A 10,610-nucleotide genomic window follows, 5' to 3' on the forward strand; every position below is an offset into this window, starting at 1 on the left:
GCAGCCTCCCCATTGGCTTGTGGGTCATAACAACAGGAGAGACCCACTCTGTTGCTTCAACTTCTCGAATTATCCACTTGGCTAAGAGATTGTCTAATTGAACTTTCATGCTCTTCCTTACTAACACAGGTGCATTCCTGACCTTAGCTGTTTTTGGAACAGCGTTAGACGTTAGATTTGACCTTCATCCGATGTACATAATGTTTGAGACAAACCCAGTTCACCAGCAAAGACCTCAGGGAATTCCTTGATCCAGTCTCGATTAGCATTACTAACAACCCTAACTGGTGGTAATTCTTTTAGGCAGACAGAGGGATTCTCAATGGGATCAAGGCAGATATGTATATCATGTTGATGGGACCAACTTATGAGTGAGTCCTGCTTCATCAAGACATAGATTTTACCTGGGATGATTCTCCCTTTTAAGTCAATGGTGCCCCAGAAATACCCCAGCAACTCAATAGTCACTCCACCTTAACCTTTTGGTCTAATGTCTGGCTTCAAAAGGGTGACTTTGCCCAGCAGATAACGATCATTAAATGTTTTGGGGACTAGTCTTACCTTGGCCCCAGAATCGAAGAGCATGTTCAGGGGAGCATCATTGATCAAAACTAGCTCCTGAGGGCCATCACTAGCATTCCCTGTGACTGGGAGAATGTTGATTCCTTCCAAATATTCTTCATAAATATCAACTTCCCTGACTTTTTCATTCCTGTTGCCCGTTCTGCAGCTCTTTGAGACGTGACCTTTTCTCTCACAAGTTTTGCACATGTCCTTCCAGCCTGGGCAGTCTTTAAAGTTGGCCATATGGCCAGGGTTGCCACACCTGAAGATCTTCCCCATAACATTATTTTTATTAAAGGGCTTTGAAGTGGTGCTTGATTTGGGTATAACAAATCTATCCACCAGCACCTTGACCTCAATGTTCTCATTTTTATCACCTGAACTGTTTTTGTGTATGACATCAACACACGCTTTTAAATGCTTGTGACTTTTGGCTATGGTCAGCACTTCTTGAAGCAATTCTGTGTCTTTTTGCCAGAGGGCGTCTCTTGTTTTGTCAACGGTGCATCCCAACATGAACTGATCTCTTATGCACTCCTCTTAAGCTGCACCAAAATTGCACATGGAAGCCAAATTGTGCAGGTTAGTTATGTACTGTTTGACTGACTCATTCTGCCTTTGCATCCTTCTCCCGAAGTGATATCGTACAAGGACAGCACTCACTTTCAGGAGGAAGTGCAAGTCCAACTTTTTGATGCAGATCTCGTATTCATTAAGAGTATCAGAGTCACTATCAGAGAGTTCAGGAAGGTGTTCAAAGAATTCTTTTCCCTCAGAGCCCAAACAATGCACTAACCATGAGGCTTTCCTCTGCACTTAAGGAAGTGCAAAAGACATGAGCATAATGTGTGAAAACCTTCTTCCACGAGAGAGGAGGAACTCCTGGAGATGTCAAAAAAGAAGGGAGGGGCAGTGACATTTTGCATTATGTATGTACTATGTTTTGACCTAGTTACTACTAAAGCGTGAACTTCAGTGATCTGGTTACAGTGCGCAATATCTACAAACCTTATAAGCTGAGCGCAGCAGCGACACTGTGTGAAACTTCCACAATTAAAATTTAGTCCAATGCGTGCAATCCCAGAAACTTTATTTGCTGCATCAGCTGAACCACCAGCCTGATTACTGATTGAACATATTTATATAGGGAGGAGTCACTTTAGTCTGATACTCAATTACATGTGTAGATGTGAGTCTGGTGGTGCCTGATAAATGAAAGGCAAATATTTGTTTACATACAATTTCATATATATATATCTGATTTATTATTCCTTTTACAGCGCCTTCTACCTTGAGAAGGCCCATCCTAGACCAGTGTGTGGACAAAACACATGCCAACAATTCAAGGACAAAGGGATTGGGACATGGTCTAGGGACACTAACAACAAATCCTACATCGAACCTCACCTTTAACTGATGGGGATGAAGAGCAAAGAGCGATTAATGAAAAAAAGTAAACTGGAGATTTGCTGCACATTAAAGTAAATTAACTAATAATGAACTACTAACCACAGCTGTGAGACCTGGAAGCCAATTATTTCTCAGTAGAGCCCTTGTTTGTGATCACCTTACAGTGCTCACATTATCATCCGCGCTAGAAGAGATGGGAGCCTGGGGTATCTGATTACAGAACCTCATTTACATAAAAAGGGGGTGACAGCCTGTTCACAATGCACAGCACAACTTGTTTACGTAAAATGCTCGTACACAAACAGGGTAAAGTTTTGTGTCTCTTTTTTTCATTTTCTTTAATATATCCTGCACCTCGCGCCCTTCTTCTCTTCCTCTCATTTCAATTCATCGTAAATTACTCAAATTCACTATTGCTTTATCAGCACGGCACAAGTCGGGGGTTGACACATTTTGATGGGGTCCCCCCACTATTATCTAGAAAAGGGACTCAGTTGCACCTAGCTCCTTAGCCTGCGACTGGGAAATGTTACTTTGTTTCTTGTATCTGCAAACACAGGCCTCAGAGTGTTTGTAACTATCCCTCCCACTAGCAGCGTCCCCTTTATTTATTTATATGTGTGAGTGGCGCAAGAGAGGGACAGAGAACTAGACAAAATTAACCCTTCAATTGCTTAATACACTGTAAATGTGAAACACTTTGGGGCTTAGGGGCTGGATAAAGAACGTCAGGAAACAAACACAAATTAAAAGCAATTTTGATTTATTCGCTGAAAACTGTTTGAAAATGTAATTTCCAAGTTCCACATATCTGTTTAAAAATATTTACACTTTCAGTCATTTCCGAGTTTAGTTACAAACTGATGCATAAAAACTGATACCAAAACCTTATTTTTACAATATTTTATGTTTCTTGTTTTTTGTTTTTAAAACAGGCCGTCGATCTTTCATGTGAAAATTATTATAAGGGCCTGACATCACTCCTTGTGACGTCACTACATGTGACGTCATTGTGATTTGCATATGATAATGGGCTCCTTCACTATTTTCCTTATTTGTGCCCTGTTTATTCCATGACATGGGTCTATAGATAATAAAAATAATTATATAAATTCAGAGGTATTCAGCCCATTTCTATGGTGATGTCACACATTGACAAGTTTTCGGCTGCTTCTTCTATTTTTCGGTGAATAAAAATCACCTGCCGTTCCCCCTCCTTCCATTTCTTTTTCTTTTTCACCCCCTTTCTTTGTCTCTCTCGCTCTCTGTATCTCTCACCCTCTCTATCTCCCACACACTCCTGTTAGCTTTAGCTTCATGAATCTCACTGCCACTTCTGGCATTCATATGACAAATCCTGAGGAACATTTCAGGACAAAGGATAATCAGTGTGGAAGACGAGTTGCTGAGAGTGCAACAGATTGTCCTGACACATATATGCTTTTGATGTGGAATTTCGCTATTTCCCCACATTCTTCAAACAGAGTCTGCCGATAACAGTTGCTCAATTCTGGTAAAAAGTAGAGGTTGGCACGGCAGAAAATCAATAGGGAGAGCTGAGTCGGAGAGGAGCCATGGGTCACGCTTAGTTGTAAGACCTGAGACACGAGCTGATCCATCAACCGAAAACAGTGGTAAAAGATGCAGCAAACGTTACTTAAAAACAAGGTATATGCTCTGTTATATCTAAAAATAGGTTATTTCTTGAACACCTGTGCTTTGCTTGAGTTCATTACATATACTGCAGTGGCATTTGTTAATAGTAATACATACATTTTACCAATGAAGCTTCCATCTCCAGAGCCCTGACAACATGTCTACTTTGGGTGTGTTGGGTTTATAGATTTTATCACTAATCCTACAAGATAGCTGAAAATACAGTTGTTAGTCCCAGTATTGTTCAGTGTTGCTTTTACAGGAAGTGTGATCAGGTGTGATTGAATTTTTTTCTTTGTATCTCTTCTTCATTAAATAAAAATCAAGAATGTTTCTTTTCTTTTAATCCACATTGTGCTCGCCTCCCACTGTGTATCCTGGTGCAGCATGTTGCTTTGCTTTGTGTAGGGAAGTGAACAATCTCTGGAAACAAACACTTTTATAACTCTGCAAATACTGTTATCTGTTTTGCTTCTTTACTGCTAGTCGGGTCTTCTATCAAATGCCCTTCAAACTTTCAGCGCCCTTCTATGTTTTCTCCCTGTGTGTTCGATGATGACTTAGTAGCTCTAATAATCGACTAAAGCTCTTCCCACTTTAATTGCACTTGAATGGTTTTTCTCCTGTGTGACTTAGCTGATGATACCTTAATGCTGAAGAGAAGCGAAAACAACTGTCACTTTCACTACAATGATAGGGTTTTTCTCCGTGTGTGTTCGCTGATGACTTTGTAGGCTTGATAAATGACTAAAGCACTTTGCAAATTCAGTGCACTTGAATGTTTTTTCCCTGTGTGTGTTTGATTATATGTTTTAAGTTGTGATAACTGACTAAAGCACCTTGCACATTCACTGCATTTGAATGGTTTTTCCCCTGTGCGTATTTGCTGATGTGTTTGGAGGTTTGATAAGCGACAAAAGCACTTTGCACCTTCACTGCACTGGTATGGTTTTTCCTCAGAGTGTGTTCGCTGATGTCTTTGTAGGTCTGATAATTGACTGAAGCACTTCACACATTCACTGCATTTAAATGGCTTTTCTCCTGTGTGTGTTCGCTGATGACTTTTTAGGTCTGATAACGGACTAAAGCACCTTGCACAATCACTGCACTTGAATGGCTTTTCACCTGTGTGTCTTCGCTGGTGTTTTTGACGGCTTTATAATTGACTAAAGCTCTCCACACATTCATTGCAATGGTATGGCTTTTCCCGTGTGTGTTGGTTGATGTCTTTGTAGGTCTGATAATCGATTAAAAATGCTCTTTCCACATTCATTGCACTTGAATGGTTTTTCTCCTGTGTGAGTCTGCTGATGATTCCTTAACCACTTGGATGCTAAGGGTGGTGCCTGCATATCAATGTAATTTCCATTGAAATCAATGGAAACTCCATGACGAGTTACCCTTGTCATTAGCACTGAAGGGGTTAATGCTGAAGAGTCACTAAACCTCCTGTCACATTCACTACAATGATAGGGATTTTTCCTCCATGTGTGTTCGCTGATGACTTTGTAGGTGTGATAATCGACTATAGCTCTTCACACATTCACTGTATTTAAATTGTTTTTCCCCCGTGTGTGTTTGCTGATGAAATTGAAGGTGTGATGACTGACTAAAGCACTTTGCACATTCACTGCACTTGAATGGCTTTTCTCCTGTGTGTGTTTGCTGATGAATTCGAAGGCTTGATAACCGACTAAAGCTCTTCAAACATTCACTGCACTTAAATGGCTTTTCCCCTGTGTGTGTTCGCTGATGAGTTTGGAGGTGTGATGACTGACTAAAGCACTTTGCACATTCACTGCACTTGAATGGCTTTTCTCCTGTGTGTGTTCGCTGATGACTTTGAAGGCCTGATAACCGACTAAAGCTCTTCAAACATTCACTGCACTGGAATGGCTTTTCCCCTGTGTGTGTTCGCTGGTGTCTTTGTAGTTCTGATAACTGACTAAAGTTCTTTACATATTCACTGCACTTGAATGGCTTTTCTCCTTTGTGTGTTCGCTGATGACTTTGAAGGCCTGATAACCGACTAAAGCTCTTCAAACATTCACTGCACTGGAATGGCTTTTCCCCTGTGTGTGTTCGCTGGTGTCTTTGTAGTTCTGATAACTGACTAAAGTTCTTTACACATTCACTGCACTTGAATGGCTTTTCTACTTTGTACAAAAGATAGAGAGGCGCACTCAATGGAGTCAATAGCACAAAAAGTTCATTGAATGTGTGAATCTTCAGTTCTTTTCTTAAATAAATTCTTTATTTTCCTTTTGCATACAACGGCACAGCCAACACAAAGTATTCCTGGCTTCCAGTAATCCGTGGGGAGGAGCGGTGGAGGACGGAAACCCTATCAGAGGTACCATATCGCACAAACCTATTTACAATCATTCTACACGCCGGTTATCTTCCCGAGCGCGCTGACCCCCTCCGCTTTGCAGTTCCCTTAAGGAGTCCAGGATCAACATACACCTCGACTTGCTCTATCTTACATCTCAACTAACTCGGGGGACTAGAAACACCATTCAAATTGGAACTGAATTTTAAAGTTTACTCAGGAATACTTTGTGGTCTATTGTGATCTTTCTGCTACGTCAGTTTCCTAGGAGTAATCTCATCTAGGACCATCACACCCACCTGACTATTTAGTATATGCCCTGATGAAATTCCCTTGGCACGAATGGGAATGAAACGCGTTGGCTGTGCCGTTGTATGCAAAAGGAAAATAAAGAATTTATTTAAGAAAAGAACTGAAGATTCACACATTCAATGAACTTTTTGTGCTATTGACTCCATTGAGTGCGCCTCTCTATCTTTTGTACTATTGCTCTGACAGACATCCTCGGCAGCGGATGGTGAGAGTAGCTGCACCAACAAATATTTCTGAAACAGACAAAGTTGATGTGCGAAACCTTGGTCAGCTGCTGTGTGCTTTTGGTTTACGGCTTTTCTCCTTTGTGTGTTTGCTGATGACTTTGAAGGCCTGATAACCGACTAAAGCTCTTCAAACATTCACTGCACTGGAATGGCTTTTCCCCTGTGTGTGTTCGCTGGTGTCTTCGTAGTGCTGATAACTGACTAAAGTTCTTTACACATTCAGTGCACTTGAATGGTTTTTCCCCTGTGTGTGTTCGCTGATGTGTTCGAAGACTTGATAACTCACTAAAGTTCTTTACACATTCAGTGCACTTGAATGGTTTTTCCCCTGTGTGTGTTCGCTGATGTGTTCGAAGACTTGATAACTGACTAAAGCTCTTCACACATTCACTGCATTTAAATTGTTTTTCCCCCGTGTGTGTTTGCTGATGAAATTGAAGGTGTGATGACTGACTAAAGCACTTTGCACATTCACTGCACTTGAATGGCTTTTCTCCTGTGTGTGTTCGCTGATGAATTCGAAGGTTTGATAACCGACTAAAGCTCTTCAAACATTCACTGCACTTGAATGGCTTTTCCCCTGTGTGTGTTCGCTGATGAGTTTGGAGGTGTGATGACTGACTAAAGCACTTTGCACATTCACTGCACTTGAATGGCTTTTCTCCTGTGTGTGTTCGCTGATGACTTTGAAGGCTTGATAACCGACTAAAGCTCTTCAAACATTCACGGCACTGGAATGGCTTTTCCCCTGTGTGTGTTCGCTGGTGTCTTTGTAGTTCTGATAACTGACTAAAGTTCTTTACACATTCATTGCACTTGAATGGCTTTTCTCCTGTGTGAGTTCGTTGGTGTCTTTGAAGGCTTGATAAGTGACTAAAGCTCTTTACACATTCACTGCACTTGAATGGTTTTTGTCCTGTGTACGTGTGCTGATGAATCTTGAGTAGTGATGACAAACTAAAGCTCTCGCTGCATGTGTTTGATTCTTCTTTCTTGGTTAGTGTCTGTGGGTCGGGTATATATTTGTCTACATCCCATGACTGTATTTCCTGATGGGATAACATGACTGATAAAGCACTTGAGTTTTTTTCACACACTTTTTATGTGTGCGGTATTTTACACGTTTGATTTCTGTTTTAACAATAAAATGCAATAGCCACCAAATATTTGCTACACTCCTAATACGTAGAAGGTGTCTATGTAGGTGATTGTGCCTTAAGATTGGATTATGGCTATGCACGCTTGCGGGTAAAGATTTATCTTCCTTCTGGCCGGTGCAAATTGGAACAGTCTGTTGTATTGTAGCTAGAAGAACTCCTCTTTCCTTTACCAGTCAGTTGTCCGGCTCCGCTCTGTTGTGCTCTTCTCTGGTTACTGTGGTTTGTCCAGAAAGATTTTACAATTCACCTAGAGCACAGAATGATGGCTCGTCTTCATTTTAGAAAACAAAGCACTACAGTAATCACATCATACCGATCCCATGATTAAAGTTGGTATATGAGACTTGTTTATACAGGAGGCGGTTTGTTATTGTTGTTGCCTCAATTTTCCTAAGGTCCTTTCTTCGTCTTGTGCAGTGGAAGTGCACAGCTCAGCCTCTTACAATCACTGAACTGCCCTTGACGCTTCATCCAGGATCTGTCAATTTGTGTGCAGGTTCCTCTGTCGCCGACTGCGCTGATGTTTTCCTGAATACTGTAGCTCAATATTTTTGCTATTATTGAAGATTTACAGCATTAGCTTCTTTATTGGTGTTCATTTCATACATTCGAGGCTTGTTTTCTGTTGGATGTAAAGATATTTAACATTACTAAATTGAAACATAATGGAATGAGAATTCACAATGTTTAACTGGTTGTAAAAGACATTTTGGGGGAGATTTACCAAATCTCCACGCAATGCAGCGCAGCCCCACCACGCGAGGCTGTGCTGCGTTGCGCGGCAGGGAGGGATCAGGAGAGCACCATATTTTCAAATATATGGCTCTCTCCTTCCCTTTCCCTTGCACCAGCACTGATTACAGCAGCCCTGCGCCATGCACACACCTTGGCACCAGAGCGCTAGGGTGTGTGTGTGTGTGTGTGAGAGTCCAGCATAGGTTTTGAATAGGAAGGACACCCTTCTTGTACAAAATACTATGCCTAGATACGAGGGAAAGCTTTTCCTTTGTTGTATACGTTTTGCACAGTGCAGCATGGATGCAAAGTTAGAAAAGGAAGGACAAATTAAAGCATTTCTCCTTCCTTGCGCCTAGGTTAAAAGGGTGAAGTTTTCTCACGCTAAACCCAATCTACTGTATTTGGTAAATTGGGTTTAGCGTGAGAAACCATGGGTGGTTGCAGGGGAATGCCCATGCACCCCCCTTGTTAGGCCCCCCTGGCGCAAAGTAATGTTAGGCAGTGCTATGCGCTGCTTCACATTCATTTTACGTTATTTGTCTCAAAGTAAATTGGGAAAAAAACGATTTTGAGCTGTTTTGTGCCACTTTTGTGACGAAAACACAGCACAAAATGTTAGTAAATCTCCCCCTTCTTCTTTATCACCTTTGAAACTTAGCAAGGAATATTTCATCATACACAAATATTTAACTAAAAGTTCTATTGATCAGGTGACATCTTAATTATATCTGAAAAGGAGGTGATTTACCAGTGATCACAGTGTAACTGAGCAAAGTAAGGGCGCTCACGGAGCTCCCAAGTACTTATTGGTATAGCTTAAGACAGACGGACTGGTCAAGATTTAATTTAAACAACAATAGATTTTAGAAAAAGAGATGGATGAGGCTGGGCTGCAAAATTTCCAGTAACTCTTTACGAAGTATTCAACAAAAGTAACTCCAGTCACACACTTCTTCTCGTTCCTTTCCTATTCACTTAAGATCATCTCAAATGCCAACTCCTGTCTTTACCTCGCTGTTCATAAGCCACCTTTGACACTTTCAACAGCTCCCTTAGTTCAAGCATTTCTGGTTTCTTCTAACCGGGAAGATTGGAACATTATTGTGAGTTGAGTGGGGTTTCCTATCGCCATACCATCTGCCCATCTCCCTGAAACTGGTGCAGCTTACAGCACCCAGTTCTGACCCTGAAAGACAACTTTAAAAGGCAAGTCTTTATTTCTTCCTAGAGTAGATAAAGTTCTGTAAGATGCAGCTCCTTCCGGGGCTTTTGTGTAAGGCCCGTCCTTTACATTATACACGCAGATAAGGCAAACAGACGTTGATTCATATAATATAATATTCAACAATATCAGTCATTTAGTACTGTAACACGGGGAGGCCTGCCCCCCTTATGCCTACGTGGGCGACAACCCCTGCGGGGTATTCATCATGTGACCCCCCCTCTTTTCTTCACAGACTAACGATTGGGGGCATGCAGTGGAACCCGATACTATACAGGACGTGGAGTATGAGGACGACGGTCCCTTTAACTGGCTCCACATTGGCGAGGAGGAGGAGCCTATACCGTCGTCAAAAACTGCAGCTGACAGCACCCAGGCGTGCTTATTCACCGGCAGCGTAGGAGGAGTTGGAGCAGAGTCGAGAGTTGGAGCAGAGTCGAGAGAAGAAGCGGAGAAGACCGGAAGAATCCTTGTACCATCCCCGGCAGAGAGGAGGAGTGACCCATTGGCGGCGCGGGAGCCAGGAGGCCATCGGCATCACGATCTGCCCAGCCGCACGCCAGGAGGTGTGTGGCTATCCGAGGTACGGAGCCGTATAGCGGCTGGGTGGAGAGGAGGGGTACATCCGTCCCCTGACCTGCCATCCCTTTCTTCCCTTTCTCCCTTCACACCCCGTTCCCTCACGGCGTACTGTATCGAGCACTGATGGTGAATCCCTCACTCCCTTCCCTAGCACAACGTTAGTGTCCCAGACGTTTTACTGATACTTGCCTTTCTTCTCTTCTCTCCTGGGCGGCGGTCCTGGTGGCATCATGGAGGCGGAAGAGCCGCGGTCCGGCCGGAATCCCCGACGGCGGACTCGGGAGGAGGAGGAACCCAGACCCCGGAGGCGAACGCAGAGGAGCAGATCCCCCAGAAGGTTCCCTGTGAGGAAGACCTGTACCGATCTCTTGTTTAAACAATTAAAACCCTCAATCACTAAAACCCGC

At 42.6% G+C, this 10,610-nt stretch overlaps 1 protein-coding gene across 1 annotated transcript; it reads right to left on the reverse strand.

Annotated features, from left to right (window-relative positions):
- Positions 1-3,096: 3,096 nt before the first annotated feature.
- LOC147663368 (uncharacterized) lies at positions 3,097-8,237 on the reverse strand. Its single transcript, XM_086950493.1, has 2 exons — positions 6,608-8,237; positions 3,097-5,732 (listed from the first exon to the last, which is right to left on the reverse strand). The coding sequence occupies exons 1-2, from the start codon at positions 7,563-7,565 to the stop codon at positions 5,092-5,094; spliced, it is 1,599 nt and encodes a 532-aa protein (XP_086806619.1). The 5' UTR covers positions 7,566-8,237; the 3' UTR covers positions 3,097-5,091.
- Positions 8,238-10,610: the final 2,373 nt, after the last annotated feature.

Source organism: Lissotriton vulgaris, unplaced genomic scaffold (assembly GCF_964263255.1).
Source record: "Lissotriton vulgaris unplaced genomic scaffold, aLisVul1.2 SCAFFOLD_1512, whole genome shotgun sequence".
NCBI classification, from domain to species: domain Eukaryota; kingdom Metazoa; phylum Chordata; class Amphibia; order Caudata; family Salamandridae; genus Lissotriton; species Lissotriton vulgaris.